Source organism: Mirounga angustirostris, unplaced genomic scaffold, assembly GCF_029215605.1.
Source record: "Mirounga angustirostris isolate CCGP_5_RB_7025 unplaced genomic scaffold, mMirAng1.0.hap1 SCAF_7, whole genome shotgun sequence".
In the NCBI taxonomy this organism is placed as follows: Eukaryota; Metazoa; Chordata; class Mammalia; order Carnivora; family Phocidae; genus Mirounga; species Mirounga angustirostris.
Genome location: NW_026991715.1, coordinates 46,556,571 through 46,579,090, shown reverse-complemented (window position 1 = coordinate 46,579,090; position 22,520 = coordinate 46,556,571). Strand labels below are relative to the sequence as shown.

The following is a 22,520-nucleotide window of genomic DNA, read 5'->3' as shown; positions in this document are numbered from 1 at the left end:
GTGCTCCATCAGTACGTGCCCTCCTTAATACCCATCACCAGGCTAACCCATCCCCCCCACCCCCCTCCCCTCTAGAACCCTCAGTTTGTTTCTCAGAGTCCATAGTCTCTCATGGTTAGTCTCCCCCTCCGAGTTGCCCCCCTTCATTTTTCCCTTCCTGCTATCTTCTTCTTTTTCTTTTTTTTAACATATAATGTATTATTTGTTTCAGAGGTACAAGTCTGTGATTCATCAGTCTTACACAATTCACATTCCTATGTGTTTGACTTCAAATAAATTGCTAACAGTCATTCAGAAATTGGTAACAGTGTAGAAATAAGTAAATAGAATGTTTACTGCTTTTGTGACTATAATTAGAACTTACAATTTTTAAATGTCTTTTGATTATCAGACGGCAGATGTATTTAATTTTGAAGAAACCGTTTATAGTCATCATATGTCTCCAGTTGCCACCAAGCACTGTTTGGTAGCAGGTTTGTACCTGTACTCTTTTGCTTTTCAACATATTGAAACTTGCTCCCTTTTAATACATAGTTAGTTTTGATATAGACATTTCAACCCAGATGAATATCACAATTTAAAAAAAAAACCTCAAGTATATGCTATATTTACATTCAATTTTATTGGTATTATGCAGATCGGGCACTGTGCTAGTGGCTAGGATTCAAAGATTAAGAAAGCACATTTCTGTTCCCTAAGGAGTTAATTTTCAACCACCGAAGTTTCAAAAATTTTACATGAACAAAATTTGGCAACTTTTTCAATTCAACATAATAAAAAAATGGAAATTATTTTCTTTTCTCTAAGATTGTGTTATTCAAATTAAACATCCATTTTTATGAAAGCACCTACAACAAGAATTTTCATGTGTGAGGAAGAAAAAATGTTTTTCTGGTATCTGGTATCAGGTCCCTAGGATTCCATTATTTGTTTGGCACTGCATGAACATCTTCACCTGCAGATACCAGTCAGCTGCATCATCTGCAGGAAAGAGCTAGACACTAGCTTGTCCTCGAGGTCCACTCAGTCTGTGTCGAGAGTCTCTGGAAGTATATGATTAATATGGACAGACTGAGGCATTAAGTAAATTTATTTGATATAATAAAATAGCATAGAATTGTAGCAATGCAGATTTCCTGGTTTTGATACTCTGATATAGTTACCTAACATAACAATGGTTGGGACAACATGGGTAAAGGGTACACAGGGTCTCTCTGTCCTATCTTTGCAACTTTCTCTGAATCTATAATTATTTCAAAATTAAACATTAGAACATAATGCAATAATAGAGCTCTCTTAGTACCTTGTGTAACTGCAATTACATTTGCTAATTATAAACATTAAAAATGATTTGAAGTATATTTTTAGCATACTTTTTTTATATTTCTGTGTAGATGCAGAGAAGATATCATGATTCATAAGGTAGTTTCTTGTTTCCTTTTGGTGATGATTTATAATAAAATTATCTTAAACCATTTTTGTTTTTGTTTTTACAGTTGGTACTAGAGGGCCCAAAGTACAACTTTGTGACTTAAAGTCTGGATCCTGTTCCCACATTTTACAGGGTATTTTTTTTTTTTTTATTTGAAACAACAACTACTTTGAGTAAACCGTTCAATAAAAAGAAACATTACTAACAATGTATTCTTTGTAACTGACATGACTGATGTATTTTGTGCTAGCTGTTAAAAGTCAACAGGGAAATAAAGATCCTTCTGTGCATTATTCTTATAAAACTGAACTATTGAGGAGACATTTATATAAACAATAGCCATAGGGTAAACTCAAAAGATATGGAAAGTCTAGCTGAAAACCTTATCTTATTTCTACATTAAAAAAAAAAATTATTTATGAAACTTACATTGGTACATTTGTCTTATGAGCATTGTTTAGTATTGTTCTCGCTAAGTAAACATTCTTAATATTTAGGTGTTTTTCCTGAATGCAAATATTTTAGAAAAAGCTATTAAAATAATATTTTGGTTAAGATATATTAATTTGAATATTTTTGCTACTTTGCTATCAATATTAGACCATCGATTCTAAATAATGGAAAGATGGCTTATAATTCAGAAATTTACATTTCTATTCATCCCTGAGAAACACATAATATATCAAGAGAATTTGGTGAAATGGATAACATTTGTTTTACATTGTCATGAATCTCTAATAATATAAGTTAGGTAGATGAAAATATCTACTTTGAATAGTTCATTTAGGCAAAAGTGAATTAAAATGCTGAAGTCAATTATTCTATGAACGTATCACCTGTGCTTTCTAGAAAAAATTTTTTATCCAAATGCTTTCTACAATCATGAATTTTACAAAAATTTCTATTATAACTTTCTGAAAAGTTAGAAACCATTTTTATATTCTAGAATGTTTAATTTGTATGGTTTGTTGCAGTGGTTTTTTGTGGTAGATACAAGTAAATGAGCTTAAGCTGTATTACTTAACAGTGGATTCACTTTTTAATCTAACAGCTGTATTAAAAAAGAAAGACTCACTTGCTCTTTCCAATGTGAAACCAGGCCATTTATAATGGGATAACATGTAAGAAATGCCCCACAGACTTCATATTAATATTTAAACGTAGATTATTATATATGTGAAAAAGTGATGATCATATCAATTTATTTTTAATATTTAGTCTTCACTTTCTTCAAAATCAGACATATTACACTGTATCTTCTGATTTTTCAACTATTTTTTTTTTTTAATTTTATTTATTTATTTGACAGAGACACAGCGAGAGAGGGAACACAAGCAGGGGGAGTGGGAGAGGGAGAAGCAGGCTTCCCCACGGAGCAGGGAGCCCGATGCGGGGCTCGATCCCATGACCTGAGCCGAAGGCAGACGCTCAACGACTGAGCCACCCAGGCGCCCCTGATTTTTCAACTATTTTACAAGACTTTTCATACAGTTATATTTGCAGGTCACAGACAAGAAATAATGGCAGTTTCCTGGTCACCACGTTGTGAATATGTCTTGGCAACTGCAAGGTAACATGCAAATTATTTGGTTTTGAAGTTGATAATTAATGATAAAAATTTTGAAAATACTTTTTTATAAGATGCATATTTAGTTATTAATTAGGCCCTTTAAATAATTGAGTTACTGTTTTTTAGTCCTATCACTACATATCTTGAAGGTGCTCACCTTTTAAAACAGAGAAAACAAGAGAATCTCTAGCAATGCAAATTTGCTAGTACTACCCATAAAAAAACTGTGTTGTCATTTTTTTCTACCCAAGTATAAGACTTACTTTTAAAACAGTAGCATTTCATTTTCTTTAATACAGATTATTTTGAATCTGATTCAACATTTATTCCTTGATTCAATTTAATAATATTTAATGATGACCGCCTACCTTGAGCCAAGCAGTTTAGTCCCCAGAGAAGCTTCTGTTAATAGTTTACAGAATGTGATACTGAGATCTATGCTTTCTGAAGTAGAACAAGTCTAGAATGTAGCTGTTAGAAGGCTGCCTAAAGAGGTGTGAAGGTGAAAAGCTAGGTGCTGGTTGTGGGTCCATGATAGGGCGAATTTATATTGTTCATGCCTAACTTGGTTTTCCTCAAACCATGGGGAAGCTAAGAGGCTTTCAGTTCTCAGAATACCGCAGGAATTTGAATCAGTATGAGAATGGACCTAGTAATCAATGCTAGTAATCAGGTAAGTCCAAATCTTATCTGTTTCAGAAAGTACTTGAATCCTCAGACTCATCCCATTGCAGACCTTTTTCCCCAGCTGGAAAGAAAGAAAATCATTTTGAAAATGGGAAATGCTAGCTTTTTGCTTACTATTCTTTTTTTTTTTTAAAGATTTTATTTATTTATTTGACAGAGAGAGACACAGCGAGAGAGGGAACACAAGCAGGGGGAGTGGGAGAGGGAGAAGCAGGCTCCCCACAGAGCAGGGAGCCCGATGCGGGACTCGATCCCAGGACCCCGGGACCATGACCTGAGCCGAAGGCAGTCGCTTAACCAACTGAGCCACCCAGGCGCCCTTTGCTTACTATTCTAATTGGCTAGGTTTGATGGCGAACTGTGAAAAGAATCAAGACTATAGGAAGAGATAAGCCCTGTATCTATGAAAAAAATAGATTTATAAGTTAGAAATAGGCTTATAAAGTGCATTGTATTGCTCTTTCTAATTAAAGGGGCCTGGATAAACCCAATTTGTTAGAATATTGTTGAGGTCTTTTTTGAGAACATGATAGCATTAGTTAAACTGATTTATATTTTCTTTAGGAGTAATTGAAATTGAAATTGATAATGTGGTCATGGTTTTTTTTGCCTTTATTCTTTTCACTTACTTGAGGTAAAATAAAAGTAAGTGCCAGATTTCTAAGAGACATTAAAGTGAGTTCTTGTATATCTGGTAAAGATTGATTTGAGTATAGGAAACCAAATATAAATGTATTGTCCTTATTACTCACCTTAATTTTTTCATATAAAAAGAAAACACCAAATTCATGCCAAATGAATTCTTAAAGTAAAATTAGTTAGCTGCTTGGTTGTCTAGAAAACATTTGAATAACAAACAATAGAAAGGATGTAGTAACAAACTTGCTAAGGGACAAGCTCCAAAACTATCTAGTTTTGGCAGAGGAACCATTAAAAACAAAATAAAAATCAGCAGAATTCTGTTCTTGTGATCTAAAAAAGTTACCCTTTTTTTGGCTATTTTTTTCACTGCTTTTTGCTACTACTGATTTTGAATATTTGATGAAAAGGCAAAAGTTCAACAACCCAAAAGTACAAATATATTTGCACTAATATACTGAGACTTCTGTGTGCCGTAATACTGTAAAGGTAGGTGAAGAGTACAGTCACTGTCCTAGCTATATATGTCAATGTAACATTTATTTCTTCTTAGTGCTGACAGTAGAGTAAAATTATGGGATGTGAGAAGAGCATCAGGATGTTTAATTACTCTTGATCAGCATAATGGAAAAAAGTCACAAGCTGTTGAATCAGGTAATGAAGAATACATTAATATAGAAATATGCCAATGATAGTATTTTTTATATTAAAAATTTTTAATTGAAACCAAGTAATTAATGTATATTGACAAGTTGCAAATTTTATGATTTAAAAAATGGCATTCACAATAAATTGATTTCTAAAAATACATAACTAAATTATGGTTGTCTTTCTTCAAGATACAAAGAAGTATGACATTTTATCTACCCCTAAATTTTCAAATGCAGGAACTTTTCTGAATTAATTTGTTACTTTTTTCCTCCAGTGAAGTCAACTAATACAAATTCATTGCCACGTTAGGAAGCTACAATAAATCGAAGGAATAGTAACATTTTGTGGCCATTGTATGAAAATAGAATTTGCAAATTGTGTTAAATGTGTCAGCTGCTATCCAGGTGATGAAGTACCTCAATTGCTTTTTTCCAATAGAATTCAATTCCTTTTTTTTTTAAGATTTTATTTACTTATTTGAGAGAGAGAGTGCGCATGCATGCGTTTACAAGCAGGTGTTGGGCAGAGGGAGAAGGAGAGAGAGAATTCTAAGCAGACTCCTAGCTGAGGGCAGAGCCCGACGTGGGGCTCCATCCCAGGACCCTGAGATAATGACCTGAATGAAATCAAGAGTCAGACACTTAACTGACTGAGCCATCCAGGTGCCCCTAGAATTTAATTTCTGTATAGGATAAGATTCTGATTTAGAATTAATTGTGGACCAGAAAAATCTTAGGATGAACTATATACATTTTTGTGATTGTTTTAATAATCTTTTTTAATTAATCAGGCTCTTGAGAATTATGCTTTCTCAAATTTGGTCATTTTGAAAGTAATACAAATTTTTTTTTTTTTTTTTAGATTTTTTATTTATATGACAGAGAGAGACATACCGAGAGAGGGAACACAAGCAGGGGGAGTGGGAGAGGGAGAAGCAGGCTTCCTGCGGAGCAGGGAGCCCGATGCGGGGCTCAATCCCAGGACCCTGGGATCATGACCTGAGCCGAAGGCAGACACTTAACGACTGAGCCACCCAGGCGCCCCAGTTTTGAATGAAACTAGAACACTTATTCTTTCCCTACTGAAGTTTTTTTTTTTAATAGTAAATACTAGTATGACTGATTTTTAATGGTCCATAGAATAGTCCATGGAATGATTTTTAGATAAAAAATGGAAATAGTATATGAGAAATTTAGAAGGTGTTTAATTTAAAAATTTAGTGTTAGGCATGCATTTAATTGAGTTGGACAGCACAGCTTACTCTCTGAAGAAAAATTATATTTGGCAAGATTTCTTTCTCTTTAGTTTTCCTGTTTTTCTCCATTTTTATGGTTCTAATTTATATAGCTTATGATATTCAAATAACCAAATATAATCAACTTGTATATTTTAAGTAATTCAGATAGTTGTCCTTTAATATGTTTAAATAACTGTATCATCAAGCATTAAGTGTGTGCTGAATACAAGAATAGATTAACTGAATTGTATTTTTCATTGCAGCAAACACTGCTCATAATGGGAAAGTTAATGGCTTATGTTTTACAAGTGATGGGCTTCATCTCCTTACTGTTGGTACGGATAATCGAATGAGGCTCTGGAATAGTTCCAATGGAGAAAACACACTAGTAAGAGATTTTAAATATCTCCAACTTTTTTTTTTTTCTTTAAGTAATCTACACCCAGTGTAAGGCTTGAACTCACAACCCTGCGATCAAGAATTGCATGCTCTACTGATTGAGCCAGCCAGGTGCCCCTCTAACCTTTTGAATATATATTTAAAAAATGGATCTGTGAAATACACTTGGTGTCCTTCTGTAGATTTAACTCTTTTCTTGTCTCTGTATTCCAGTTTTCTTTTTATATTTTTCTATTAGTGAACTAATAACTCTCAACACAGGACAGCCTACCCTACCATGCCCCCACCACATTCTCCTCACTTGTGGAGAATTATTGCTCTACTGCGCATAATGTGAGTGTGCCATATTTCTCAGGTGTATTGGAGAAGAATATAAGATTGAGAACAACTGATATAAATTAAAGTTATAGTCAAATTTTATACTATATATGACTTGTAAACAAAATCTAAGATGAATGTTATAGTACCAGAACATATGGTACTTTAATACTGGAGTAAATGTGTTTTAGATGTGCTAGATTCTTATGTGGTATTTAATTTCTAACACTTTTTAAAAATTTATGTTATGCTCCTTACCAGGTGTACCTGTGGTTTAATAACTTTCAGAATAAGCTAATAAGTTTGTATTTTGGTGGTAATAGTAATAGCTAATACTTATTAAGTGCTTATGTGTCAGATACAGTGTTAATAAAAATTAACATGTAACATGTACTGAAGCATATAGGATCTTATTTAATCATCAAATCAATACTGTGAAGGTAGTTACTGTTATAATACCCATTTTACACATGAGGAAATGAGACATAATGGTGATTATACCAAACACCTTATAGCATTTATTTAATGCTTTAAGGTAGGTATTGATTATTAATATTAATTATTTATTAATTTAAGTACTCTCTTCCCCCAGCACGGGGCTCAAACTCAACAACCCCTAGATCAAGAGTCACATGCCCTTCTGACTGAGACAGCCAGGTGCCCCATTTCATCTTCCTTTCTTTAACCTCCTTTCTAAGTAATTCTCTTTTAGATACTCTAAAGATCATTTCTTTTATTAAATTCTAATTTTACTATAAGGTCAAAATTGTTCATACTAGGTTAGAGTTTGCTAATCTCTCATGTACTTTATGAAGTGCTTCTCCATCATATCTCAGACTAGAAACTCAGGCATTGCAAATTTTACTTTAGAATCTTCCATTCATTATATTTGTATCATGTTTCTAACCAGGTCACACCTTTCTTTTCTCATTTTATTCATTTATTTAATAAGTATTTATTGAGCATATCCTGTTTTCCAGACACTATTATACAGCAGCAGACAAAACATAGAAAAGTCCTATCCTCATGGAACTTATATTCTAGGGGGAGGAAGAAAGACATCCATCCATCAGTCAATAAATAGATGGATGGATAAAATATATTTTAGATGTAGCAAGTGCTCTGAAGAAAAGCAAAGCAAGGAAAGTAGCATAGAAAATATTGGGAAGTTGGAGTTGCAGTTTTACATAGGGCAGTCAGGGTATGTTTCACTCAGAAGACGATATTTGGCCTGAAGGAAATGAAGTGAGCCATCAGATATCTGGGAAGGCAAGCGTTCCAGGCAGAGGAAGGAAGAAAGTAGAAAGACCCTGAGTCAGGAGCATACTTGGAATACCCAGGAAACATCTAAGAGGCTCTTGTGTTGAAATAGAGGAAGCAAGGGGGAGAGTACTAGGAGATGAGGAACAGAAGGAACCAGACACCAGAGGATATAGGCTTGTAGGCCTTTGTAAGGGCTTAGGCTTTTTCTCTGGGTGAAATGGAAAGCCACTAAAGGCCTTTGAGTGGTGATGTGATGGGGTCACTTTGGAAAGGTCGGTTGGCATGTGCATCAAAGGTGAATGTGATAAGTATAAAGGGTATTGACTATATATATAAATTGTTAGTGTGATTCTATTACATTTTTCTCTCCTTCTTGAAGGTGATACTCATGCCTTAAGGGTTTTTGCTAGTAGTAAGTCTACTTCTTGAATAGTGTGTTTGGAATGGATAATACCTTTTTAAATTGACTTGATCTAAGTAGTCATTCATGCATAGCATTTGGAGTCTTTGGTGATCTTCCTGCTGATAATTCTCAAATGTTTAGCTACTGGTTTTACACCTGCCCTAAACTGCTTAATCTAAATTATCAGCGGGATAATTTCAGCACTATCAATTTCTTTTGCCCAAAGCTTCTCAGACTTTGATGAGCCTTTAGATCACCTAGTTATCTTATTAAAATGAAGATTCTTGTTCAGTAGGATTGGGATAAAACCTGGAATTTTCCTTTCAAACTGCAGAGGAGATGCTGATGTTGGGCTCGCACCTTTGGCGTACAGGTGCAGAATTTTTATTTTTGTCCTAAATATGTAATTATAGAAAGTTGCAGTTGTATACACACTACTTGTGTTCTGTGCTTTTTTATACTTAGTTTTTATCCTTATTTCCTGCATAATTTTCATAATTATGATTTTTAATTACTATATAAGATGTAGAGTTATTATAAAATTATTAGAGATTTACATATATTTTTAGTTATTTTGCCATTCTAGATAATGCTGCATTGAATTCCTCTGGGCATATAGCTTTTTGCTGTTTAATTATTTCCGTAAGCTAAATTTCCAGGAGTAATTACCAGGTCAAGGAGTAAGAATAACTTTCTTGTGTAATGGGTACAAAGTTTCAGTTCTGCAGGATGAAAAGAGTTCTGGAGATTGAGGATGATGAAGGTTGCACAACAATGTGAATGTAATGTCACTAACTGTACACTTAAATACAGTTAAGATGGCAAATTTTATGCTGTGTCTATTTTGCCACAATTAAAAATGTTTTATTTTAAGATTTTATTTATTTATTTGACAGAGAAAGACACAGCGAGGGAGGGAACACAAGCAGCAGGGGTGGGAGAGGGAGAAGCAGACTCCCCACTGAGCAGGGAGCCCGATGCGGGGCTCGATCCCAGGACCCTGGGATCGTGACCTGAGCTGAAGACAGGCACTTAACGACTGAGCCACCCAGGCGCCCCACAATTAAAAATGTTTTAAAATAAAAAGAGAATTATTCCCTCCCCCCCCAAAAAAGAACATCTTTGTATTTTGTTGCATAATAAATCATTTGGCCTTTTAGAAGCAATGACAAGTTACAGTGCCACCAACACGTTACCTCACTTGTAACGGTATTCACTGTCTCAAGGTTTCTTGAAATTTTTTGCTAAATGGTCTATTTCTAGCCTGGTTAAATGTAAACATTTGCTTTTGTGGACTTTTTTTTACTATTTGTATTTTCCTCTTATGTGAAATATATATTTATGTCGTTGGCCCTTGTTTCTTTCTGTTAGGACCTTGATCATTTTCTTTAGGTTTATTACAGCCCTTTCCATAGTATGTTATAATATTTTAAGTAAATATTTCTTCTAATCTTTGTTGTCTTTTTAATTCAGATTTAAGAAATGAGTAATGTTACTATTTTACATCCTGCAGGTCAACTATGGAAAAGTTTGTAATGACAGCAGAAAAGGATTGAAATTCACAGTCTCCTATGGCTGCAGTACAGAGTTTGTTTTTGTACCATATGGTAGCACCATTGCTCTTTATACAATTTACTCAGGAGAACAGATAACTATGCTTAAGGGACATTATAAAAGTGTTGACTGCTGTGTATTCCGGTCTAATTTCCAGGTAAGAATGATCCTTAAGGGAATTTAAAATGTTCAGGTAGCTAGCTTGCCAGACTAGTTGTATACAAAAGAATAAATTGTGATTTCATTCTGAGGAATTACACTTGTAATCCACATTTAAGCTAGGGTTTCTTTAATAGAGGATTATACAGGATACAGTTTTAGATAGTATAGGATATTTGTAGGAATCAATATAATACTGTGCAACTTGACTGAGATAAATTCTTTCTTCTGCATTTGGGCTCCACTTATTTACCAGATGAAATCTCTAGTAAATTAAAATAATGTCTTGCAATCAATCTTTTGGGAAAAGATGGAATACTGTGTCTAATCTCAAAATACAGTTTTTGTATCTTCATTTATCTATGTGTGAGTCTGTCTCAGATTTTATTTCTTCTTTATTTCTTGTCAGTGGCTAATCATTTACTTTTGAGTTGATGCAGCTTACACGATTTCTTAAATATGGCTTTTGTTTTTTAACATCCTGACCTTTCTCTTTCATCTTACCAACAGAGCAGACTATATTTTTCAGAGAATATTGGCACAAATTACCTCATGTGTTCCTTTAAATGAGTCTCTAATATAGCAAGACTGTAGGTATTTTCTGTATTTTGTGGGTAAAGAAAATGAGGCTCATGAGCATTAAATACTGATAGGATGAAAACTATGGATTATTAGAGCTAGGAAGGACTTCATCACCTGGTAAAGTTGTTAATCATTTATTCATTAATGCTAATTACTTAATTTGTGTCTGATACTACAGTAAGATATACAGTGCTTATTTTTCAGCCACCACACATCTGTATGGCAATAGCCATTATTAAAATATTCAAATACATATTTTATTGTTTGTTAAATAGCTATTGCACCAAGCCCCCTAAGAGACCTCTAGCTTTACCCCCTTTCCTGAGGCCTCCTAGTTTACACCTTAACCTAGCACCTAAGAGGGACCGTCAGGATCCTGCTCCCACTCTATGGCTATTACGTCTGCTAATTGGTCAGTATCCTGATGTACTAGTTGTTAAATATTTTTAGTATTACTTCTGGGAGAAGAAGACTAAAACACCACTTTGCCTTGCCTCAAACCTGCAAGTAGTTCTTCACAGTGTATGGTTATCTATTCAAAGAAATTCTTGGAATACTGTACCTCTTTTCTTATGCAGAGTCACTCAGAGACACAGCCAAGATTTTAAACCAGATATCCTGACTATAAATTATTGCTTTCTACCAAATCAGAATTCCTAACACATGTGCCTAGAATAGATTAAAAGTGTGCCCAGATACTGGTTCCCCCCAGCCCTTGGAATAGCTGAGACAAGCCGGTCACAGCCAGAAACCTAGGCCAGTTGCCTCCTGACTAATCCCATTTCTCTAGGTGCTACATACGCAGATTTGAATCACTGCACTACATCAGACAGCTTCCGGCTCTTATCCCATTATATCCATTATGATTTTTGAGAAGGAAAATAATTCTAAGTCTCAAAAGCGAAATAGGGTAGTACTTTGCATGCAGTAGAACCCTTTTTCAAATTATATATTACACAGAATTTACAATCTGAAAACAAATTGATGTTTATAGTACTTCTATTATAACTATAAAAATCTAACAAGATATACCTAACATCGAAATAAATAATGATAATACTGGGTTATAACACATTGACTAAATAAGGGTCCATGACTCCATTCAGGTATAAGTAAGTAAACTAATAAATTGGAAGTCTAATGAGGAGTGGGATATTTACATAGTCCCAAAGTACCTCCCTACAAAATATTAATTACAAAGGTAAAATGTGTAATTTTATCTTGAAGAAGCCTGGCATACATCACCTTAATCAAATGATCAAAGTTAACATCCCAATTACATAGTATTCCTTCAGTGATAGCCCTGGCAAAGATGCATCACCTCAATTTAATCACGAGGAAAGAAAAAATTTGAAGGGCATTCTAGAAAATAACTGGTGTTTATCTTCAAAACTGTCAAGGTCAGGAGGGCCAAGTGCAGACTAAAGAACAGTTTCAAATTGAAGGAAAGTTAGGAGACATGACAACTAAGTGTAGCATATGATTTAAATCTGGACCCTTTTGCTATAAAGGACATTTATTCAGACAATTGGTGAAACTTGAATGGAGTCTAAGAATTAGCTGGCAGTAATATATCATTGTGAATTTTTTGATTTTGTTAGATGCACTGTAATTGTATGAGAGTGTCCTTGTTCAAAGGAAATAATACACTAAACATTCATGAGTGATAGGACTCATGTTGTCAACTTAGTCTAATTTCCCAAGTGAACACCTAAACTTATCCCAAAAACTTTAACACTCAATTCAAATCCCTCCATTTACCTGAAGTTCTTATTAGTCATTCTAATTTAAGTGCTGTCTCTTGTAAGCTTTCTTGAACATCTACAGAATTTCCTTTGTCTCCATCAGTGTGGCAGTACTTAACCACAAATTGCCTTGTAAGCTTATCTGACCAAGTTATCTTGGAGGGGTGTGTGTGTGTGTGTGTGTGTGTGTTTATAGTCTCAGGAAATTAAATTGTTCAAGGGCACTGAACATTTGAAAATATCTTTACATCATCCACAGTTAGTGTAACTATATATTCAAGGTTAAACAATACAGTCTGTAGAATTTTGTTCCCTTCAGGAAGTCTGATAATGTATAACTAAATCAAATTTACTTTAATATTTTTACATCTAGGGGCGCCTGGGTGGCTCAGTCATTAAACGTCTTCCTTCGGCTCAGGTCATGATCCCAGGGTCCTGGGATCAAGCCCCACATCGGGCTCTCTGCTCAGCGGGAAGCCTGCTTCTCCCTCTCCCACTCCCTCTGCTTGTGTTCCCTCTCTCGCTATATCTCTGTCAAATAAATAAATATTAAAAAAATATATTTTTACATCTATATTTCCTATGAATAACTTTATAATCTTAATTTCCCTTTATCTAGAACCTTTATTTTTTTTTAGAAAAATATTAATTGTACCATACTTCAAACTTTTTGAGATGAACAGTATTGAAAATAAATAATTGCATAGCAGAGCAGGAAAAAACTTCACTATTAGAAATGTTTGGGGGTGCCTGGGTGGCTCATTTGGTTAAGCATCTGACTCTTCATCTCAGCTCAGGTCTTCATCTCAGGGTTGTGAGTTCAAGCCCATGTTGAACATGTTGAAAAATAAAATGTTTGTGTAGAAATACAGAAATAAATTTGTGTGGAAAAAAACCACTTAGTCATTCATAGTTTTACAGCTGCTTATCATTTTGCTGTTTTTTCTTTTTAGACCTTTTTCCTTTACATAGCTTTTTCTTTTTTTTTTTTAATTTGGCCTTGTGTTTTACATCTTGCTTTTTTCCTTCACAGGATGACTCTGTGGTTCATATCCTTCTCTTTTCTCTTGACATTGAGTATTTCCCCATGTCATTAAACACTCTTAAAAAACAAATTTAATGATTATATGACATCCCATACTATGAATGCAACATAAATTTATATATAAATCATTACCCTACTTTTGGACAATTATTTCCATATTTTGTTATTTTAAATATAATACTGCTGATATCCTTGAATTTCATACATGTCTTTGGCATGACTTCTCAGAAACACATACAAAAACTTTTGACATGTATTGAGATTCTATTCTGCATAGATTATACCAATTTATACCTTCTTTATATGAGAGTATCTATTTCACTGCTTCATAGGAATGTTTTTAGTACTAGACAATATAACATATTCCTTGAGTTTTGTTGGGGATGGAAATGAACATTGTTCAGCTATGTGTAAACAGCATATTCATAAAGATGTTGACATAGACTGCGCATCAGCCCAAGCTTCCCCTTATTAAATAAACTTCTGATTAAGCATAGCATATGGATCTAAAAGCTTTTCTGTTGAATAACAACCAGTTAGGCAGCTGTGAGCTAAATAATATTTTTTGTGAAGTTCTGGCCTATTTTAGCTAGAACTCATAAGGTTTTATTATTGATGTCTTTCTTAAAACTCAGTTATTGACAGAGAAGGACAGACTCTTGATTCCATCTTTTTTCTTTTTCTACTCTGACACTTGCGATAAATGGATACTATGATTGATAAAAAACCACTAGGTTGTTCAATCTTTTTGTAAAATTTTCAGGTTAGCAAGCTCTGACAATATCAGATATTTTAATCCTAATATCCTAATGATATTTTAAAATATAAAACAAAGCTTTACTGCATCTTAAGGAAACAAAAGACCTCAGCTCGGTTTCCTTGGAGAGAAGAAATAGAATTAATCTAATTGATCTAACCTAAAAATTAGTCTTTAAATGATGTATTCATTTCAGATTGGCACCAGCTTTAAACTGACCCACGATCATATCTTTATTTTCTGTGTTATAGGAACTTTATAGTGGTAGCAGAGACTGCAATATACTTGCTTGGGTACCATCCTTATCTGAACCAGTTCCTGATGATGATGATGAGGTAAATATTATTTACACAAATTATACAGTGACTTTTAAATCTCAAAGAAAATAGTTTTAGAGGCACCTGGGTGGCTCAGTCGTTAAGCATCTGCCTTAGGCTCAGGTCATGATCCCAGGGTCCTGGGATCGAGCCCCACATTGGGCTTCCTCTCCCCCTCCCCCTGCTTGTGTTCCCTCTCTCGCGTTTCTCTTCTCTGTCAAATAAATAAAATCTTAAAAAAAAAAAAAAGAAGTTTTATTAATTTATTTCACATGAGAGAGACTTTAAGATTTTATTTATTCATTTGATAGAGAGAGCACGAGCGGGGGGCGGGGGAGGAAGAGAGAGAAGCAAACTCCCCACTGAGCAGGGAGCCTGATGCAGGGCCCTATCCCAGGACCTGGAGATCATGACTTGCGTTGAAGGCAGACGGTTAACCATCTGAGCCACCCAGGCGCCCCATGAGAGAGACTTTTAAAAGCATGTCTGGCTATTTTCAGATTGTGAAAATAGTTTGCCTGTTATAACACTTTTGGAAAATCCAGAAAAATATGAAAGAACAACTTAAATTTCTAAAGTTGAATTACTATTAACACTTTCATTTACTTCATTCTTGCTTTTTCCTATGCATATATGGTTGTTTAAACACAGTTAATATGCTTGGACACACAACTTGGCATCCTACTTTACTAACTTAATAATAAACCTTCTTCCCTGTCATTAATAACTATTTGTAAATTTGTTTTTAATAACATAGCACGCTGTCATTTATATATCACAATTTACTTAAATATTTACCTATTCGGAGAGATTTCTTTTGATCACTATAAACAAATCAAGGTAACTGTTTATAAATTGTTTATATTTCTTTTTTTATTTTATTTTATTTATTTATTTAACAGAGAGAGACACAGTGAGAGAGGGAACACAAGCAGGGGGAGTGGGAGAGGGAGAAGCAGGCTTCCTGTGGAGCAGGGAGCCCAATGCAGGGCTCGATCCCAGGACCCTGGGATCATGACCTGAGCCAAAGGCAGATGATTAATGACTGAGCCACCCAGGCGCCCCATAAATTGTTTATATTTCTGATTGCTTATTTGGATAGATTCCTAGAAGTAGATTTTATCTCTTGAGTTATCATGTATGACATTTTTAAGGTTTTTTATTCACACACTTGAATTTTACCAATTTATACTCCTCTATCAGCAGTCTGTTAGTGTCTGTCTTACTTTTTTTTTTTTTTAAGATTTTATTTATTTATTTGAGAGAGAGAGAGCATGAAGGAGAGGGAGAAGCAGACTCCCCACTAAGAAAGGAGCCCGATGTGGGACTCAATCCCAGGACCCTGGGATTATGACTTGAGCCGAAGGCAGCCACTTAACCAACTGAGCCACCCAAGCACCCGTTAGTATCCATCTTAGACATAAATTGATACAAATATAACCAATGGCCATGGGAATAAAGACCCTTAAAAATGTGGTAAACAAAGATGAATAAGACATGCCCCCTGGTCTTAAGTAGTGGCCTCTGTATATTTTTACTTCTATGTTACACTGTCTAAAGGTGCTATCTTTCTCACCAAAGATTTTTTTTTTTTTTAAGATTGTATTTATTTATTTGACAGAGAGAGAGACAGTGAGAGAGGGAACAAGCAGGAGGAGTGGGAGAGGGAGAAGCAGGGTTCCCACTGAGCAGGGAGCCCAATGGAGGGCTGGATCCCAGGACCCTGGGATCATGACCTGAGCTGAAGGCAGACACTTAATGACTGAGCCACCCAGGCGACCCCCACCAAAGATTATTTTACTGACCACTGTTAATCATCCCTATTTATCTTAATTTCTAGGATATAAAAAGTCAAATGTCTAAAAACCAATATTTATGTATATAATTTTTTTTTAAATTGGAAATATAAATAATGCAGTTAGAAACACCTTGAGTTAATCTTACTCAAGTCTTGGTATAAAAACAAAGCATCTTCAGTGGAGATGAAAAGTATTGGTAGAGCAAGTTTAAAATTCTAAAAATATTTTCACATATTTAGTTCCTTTGTGAGAAAATGACTGTCCAAAACCACATGGAAATGAGTTTTTATGGGGGTGGTTGATACCATTTAGCAGCTATTGGCAAAATCTATTTCATGCCTAGATTTGCAACTGCTGTGGCTTACTGCAGTGTGTAGCCTGTGACTTATTTTCTTTTGGCCCTAATCCAAATAAAATAGAGAAAACACATAATGGTAAATCTTCAAGCAGCTGGTCAACTGCTGTATGAATATTTTCAGATTTCATCACAAATCTAGTTTATTATGGCTTTGATTAGTTTTGGTGTACAGCTGCTTTAAATGACTGAATATTCTTTTTTTTTTTTAAGATTTTATTTATTTATTTGACAGAGAAAAACACAGAGAGGGAACACAAGCAGGGGGAGTGGGAGAGGAAGAAGCAGGCTTCTCGCAAAGCAGGGAGCCCGATGCGGGGCTCGATCCCAGGACCCTGGGATCATGACCTGAGCCGAAGGCAGACGCTTAACGACTGAGCCACCCAGGCGCCCCTTCTGTAGAAAGCTTAGTATGGTCAAATACTTTGGCTCAGGCACTTATTTTGCATTATTTAATTACTGCTTCCTGCCTTTTAGGAATTACTGTCTGCAATAAATTTAAGTTAAAACACTATGAAAAAACCCCAAAAAACAAAAACTAGAAAAGACCACTCGAGGCTATGTTAACAAGTATAACAATCACTTACAAAATGAAAACAATAAAAATAAATTAAATCTATGACTTACATATGGAGAAAGGATATTAGAAGAAAACTAAATTGCTTAATTTATAAAGATAGTCTGTGACTCTGATGTTTTATTTATACAATGTAGTTATAGTGATAGTTTCCTCATCTAGAAGAATTTTTGCATGTGGGAAACTAAACTGAACAAGTAGAAAAGCAAATAGAGATGCGTAAAAAACAAGTTAGCTTTATATTTAAGTTTTAGAGCTATAAAGCCTTATCTTTTAAAATATACTGTTTATACGCTTTAAGATAGCCATCATTCTCATAAAATGGTATGGGCTAAAATTATTTTCACAAAACTTTAGTTTGAAATATTCCTTTGAATGTAGGTAGAACATGAATGTGATCATGGTATAGATCCAAGAGAAGTCTGTCTGCACCAAACCCTACTCCTTACATGTATATTTACTATTTAACTCATATTTAAAAGTGTTTTTAGGGGCACCTGGATGTCAGTTAAGCCTTCAGCTCAGGTCATGATCCTGGGTTCCTGGGATCGAGCCCTGCTTCAGGCTCCCTGCTCAGTAGGGAGTCTGCTTCTCCCTCTCCCTCTGCCCTGCGCATGCGCTCTCTCGCTCTCCCTCTCTCTCAGATAAATAAAATCTTTAAAAACAAAAACAAAACAGTGTTTTTATCTCAGCTATCAAATAAGTGATGCTGCAATTTCCCAGAAGTGTGCAGGAACACGCTTCAAAACAAAACACGCACATACATGCACACACACTCACTTAATCTTCAGTTTCAGGTAAACTAAATAATAACCATACTGGTAACTGGGTTTGAATCCCTGTTCTGACATCCACTGTGGACTGAGGACAAGTTTATGGTCTCCTAATATCAGAATCATCAAGCAAAATTGTTCTTCAGTTTCTTTTCAAATCCACCTTTGAGATGAGATTTACTTCCCCATCAACTAAGATATAATCCCTTAGCAGTATTTCTTCTGATATCCAAGACAGAGGGGAAATTTAGTCCTACTGTAAGAAATTGAAAGGCATTGGGTGATAGGGACAGGTTTTATGGTCTTTAAGCATAAATCTATGTATTTAATTGGCAGGCTGTTTTATTATATTTTGAGGACTCTGCCTTCCTTTTGCCCTCTTTTCCTAAAACTTGGTCATGGTTAAGGCAAGCCTATATAACTCCTAATCACTTTTTCCTTTCTGAGATCTATACGGCAGCTACATTATAGTTTAAATCTGACCTCTCACCAAGAGTCTTACTTTATTTTGATAGTTACACAATACATAGCTGTTTTATTTACCACTTGGTAGGTATGTGCAATTGACCCTTAAACAACAGGGATGCTGGCACCCACCCCCATGCAATCAAAAATCCTTATGTAACTTTGACTCCTCCATAACTTAACCACTAATAGCCTACTATTGACAGGAAGCCTTACCCATAACATAACAGTCAATTAACGTATATTCTGTATATGTATTATATACTGTATTTTTACAATAAAGTAAGCTAGAGAAAAGAAAATGTTATTAAGAAAAGCATAAAGAAGAGAAAATACATTTACAATACTGTACTGTATTTATAAAAAAAAAATCTGCGTATAAGTGGATCCACATAGTTCAAAGCCCTGTTGTTCAGGGTCAGCTGTAATCATTTGCTGACAAAAACAGCCCTATTTTGCTCCTGTGGAGACTTTCCAGTAATTACCAGTAAGGAATTTAGAATACATCAAGATGTATATGTGTAGATGTAGGGGTTGGTTTTGTTCTTCCTTCCCATTATTTGGACCTGGACTAGATCCCTTCTAAATCATGCTTCTCTATCTCCATAATATTTACAACTGTCTCTCAATAGAACAGGCAACCTGGTGAGGTTCAAGCATAGAAAGGATGTCTACTAGGAGGAGATATTATAGAGAAAACTTAAGTGATAGATGGTAGTTACACTTCATCTGTGGGTCTCAAACGGTAATATGGGTACCACATCTATATACAACCTTCTCACAGTAGCTTTTAATTACAAGTGTGTTTTATTTGTGATTTTTTAGCAACAAAATATAACTGTAATAATCGTACTATAATGCATTTATATTGTTATCCTTTATTACTATAAACAGTCAAGTTTATAGTATTTGCGTATTAGTATTAGTATAGTATTTATCAAAATTTATCAATATTTCATTTCAATTTTCACTTAATTATTTTGGTTTCTTTGCTCACTGTAGCAACAATAATTTACAATAAATTATAATTTTGCTTCTCTCTTGAGTCTTAAAATGAAATTTAAATGTTTAATAGGTTACGTATTGGGCTTCCATAGTGGAGTTAGGAGGCATGACCTTTGTGTGGCTTATTCACACTCAGAGACATTTTTGGGAGATATCTAAGGCAGAGTAAGATAGAGTAAGGGAGAGGAATCACCTAACCCCCAAGGACATTACAGCTTTTTTTTTTTTTAATTCCAGTATAGTTAACATACAGTGTTATGTTAGTTTCAGATGTACCATATAGTGATTCAACAGCAATTCTGTACAGTGAACATTTGGATGAAAAAATAAACAAACTTAGGTGTGGTACAGTCATTGATTACAAATCAGTGGACTGCTGCTAGAAATAAGTGAATAATTAGCTGAGGTTTGGTAACAGTTTTTTATCTGAGTATTTGAGATATATTTTTTGTTTGTACAACTGAGTCATGATACCAAGCATGACTATTATAGTTTAATAATGGTGCCAATAGCGGGCATTAGGTTTAGTAATAGATTCTGATCTATAGCTTTAATAGCCATAAGGAATACTTAAATTAATGTGTCCTTTTCCAACTATCCTGGGTGATATTGGGGAACTTACTGGAAATTCACATTTTCTCTACTGCTATCATTGTTTAAATTTTAAGATTCTAAGTCATCATATCAAAAAAAAAGGCAGTAAACATGCTTAGACACAAGGGTTCCTCTTAACCTAAAACATTGCTGTATGTTGTATAAGGCAATATCTAAGGTAATATGTGAGTGGTCTTGGTGCTAATACATTGGTGGATTTGGGGTCTGAACACACTTGTAGCAGATGTAAAAGCTGCAGAATAAGAAGCAAACCTGGCTCAGAATGACCAGATACTCAAAACAATGAGACCGTCTTAAAGCCCTTTAGTCATTTGCCAGAGAGTAAGAAAGTAGCCATCCAAAAAGTTTCCTCAGGAAGTGAATTGATTTGAAATGCCACAAATAATTAAAATAACTCTAGTTGCTGATTACTTTTATTATGTAGGGCTCTAAAGTTGTAAGAATACTGTGATGTTTTGTTGTTTTAAATAAACACCATCCAGGTGCATATTAACTTTCAAAGAAATCTCCCTGGAAAACCTTTGAGCTAATGACAAACATATTACCATTTTTAACATATTTTTTCATGTACTTGGGAACTGCCTTACCAGCGATGAAAAAATAAATAAACCTCACTACTTAATAACTCACATTAGTTTTTGGACCAAAAATGGTGTTACTCCATTTGATGAACACCTTATTCCCCATATATGGATATTTGCGTATTTATAGTCAGGTCCATCCAAATAATAAAAAGTTGCCAACATTAATATTTTGGGCTGTCAGGTCAGATTATAGACCTGAGTCCAGTCTTAGCCATGTGGATGTTAATGTGCAGCCTTCTCCAGATAATTCCAAAGAGTTGCAGAAATGCCATAAGCAATAGCTGATCAGTGTGTGTGTGTGTGTAGATGCATTTATATATGTGTTTGTGAAGTAATTACTTTGAAGGAAACATAGTTAATTTGGATAAATTCTGGCTTGTCTATTTAAAATGAAGTTACATTGCCTTACATTGTATGTGGAGTGTTTGTTATATTACTTTTGTTTTGAATTAACAATTTTATTGTTACTTTCAAAATAATGTAATTGCTCTTCATTTGATAGATTTCATAACTATGTTGTGAACCTAAAATTATGAGGTAAAACAATCAAATTTTCCTTTTTTCTCCCTTTTTTAGACTACAACCAAATCACAGTTAAACCCAGCATTTGAAGACGCATGGAGCAGCAGTGATGAGGAAGGATGATTCTCAAACCTGAGTACCTTTGTGTCTCTACTGATGAAACTTTTAAAATGGGACTGTTTTTTGTTATTGTTTTCTTCCTAACTATGTGATGACAGCTAAATTAACCCTGAATTTGGGTGATTTTTTTCACCCATGTTTTAAAATGAGGGTAGTATTTGCATAAAATCCTGAAGCAGACTTTTATATAGTTTATTTAATCAAAAATAGAGACAGATCCTGGCAACCCCCGTGTGAGACCCTGAGCACATTGTGTGAACTGTAAGATGCAGTCTCAGAGGATGAGCAAGTAAAGGTTATCAGCACTGACTTTCTCCTACTGGCTGTACCATCACCTTGTTCATTTTCACTTTCAATGATGCTTTTACTGAGGACAATCATATCAAAAATGATAGTTGAAAAGTTAGCATCCAATTTTTAAATTCTTTTTTATTCATGCTTTCAGTTTTTGCAATGATTTCATTTAGCCAACCATTGTCTAGCTTTAATTAAATATTTTTGGACTCAGTCCAAAAAGTGTGTATCACAAAAGGTTTTTTTTTTTTTTTTTTTTTTTTTATGACAGAATTGAGTGTTTTATTTATCTGGTTAAGTCTTTCATTCCAAATAATTACATAATAACCAAAGTCAAAGTTGATTAGAATTATTAATCTTTTTGGGGCGCCTGGGTGGCTCAGTTGGTTAAGCGACCGCCTTCGGCTCAGGTCATGATCCCGGAGTCCCGGGATCGAGTCCCGCATCGGGCTCCCTGCTCGGCAGGGAGTCTGCTTCTCCCTCTGACCCTCCTCCCTCTCATGCTCTCTGTCTCTCATTCTCTCTCTCTCAAATAAATAAAATCTTTAAAAAAAAAAAAAAGAATTATTAATCCTTTTAAAAAGGAACAGGTAAATTGAAATGAGGTAGCACTATACTAAATTTCGGAATCTTCTAAGGTGACCTTCCCACAT

The 22,520-nt window shown here is 34.7% G+C and overlaps 1 protein-coding gene across 6 annotated transcripts in view; it reads left to right on the top strand.

The window, feature by feature from the left end:
• The window catches only part of ERCC8 (ERCC excision repair 8, CSA ubiquitin ligase complex subunit), a 50,915-nt gene extending 29,228 nt beyond the window's left edge, over positions 1 to 21,687 (top strand). For 3 of the 6 annotated variants that reach the window (XM_064596150.1, XM_064596155.1, XM_064596153.1), the window contains 8 exons: positions 392 to 473; positions 1,497 to 1,565; positions 2,924 to 3,002; positions 4,882 to 4,982; positions 6,480 to 6,604; positions 10,113 to 10,310; positions 14,693 to 14,776; positions 21,508 to 21,687. In XM_064596150.1, the coding sequence (XP_064452220.1) occupies positions 392 to 473; positions 1,497 to 1,565; positions 2,924 to 3,002; positions 4,882 to 4,982; positions 6,480 to 6,604; positions 10,113 to 10,310; positions 14,693 to 14,776; positions 21,508 to 21,576 (807 nt within the window). In that variant the 3' untranslated portion in view covers positions 21,577 to 21,687. The remainder of the gene's footprint in view (positions 1 to 391; positions 474 to 1,496; positions 1,566 to 2,923; positions 3,003 to 4,881; positions 4,983 to 6,479; positions 6,605 to 10,112; positions 10,311 to 14,692; positions 14,777 to 21,507) is intronic. The other 3 variants (XM_064596151.1, XM_064596154.1, XM_064596152.1) reach the window with 3 other exon arrangements.
• The last annotated feature ends 833 nt before the right edge of the window (positions 21,688 to 22,520 follow it).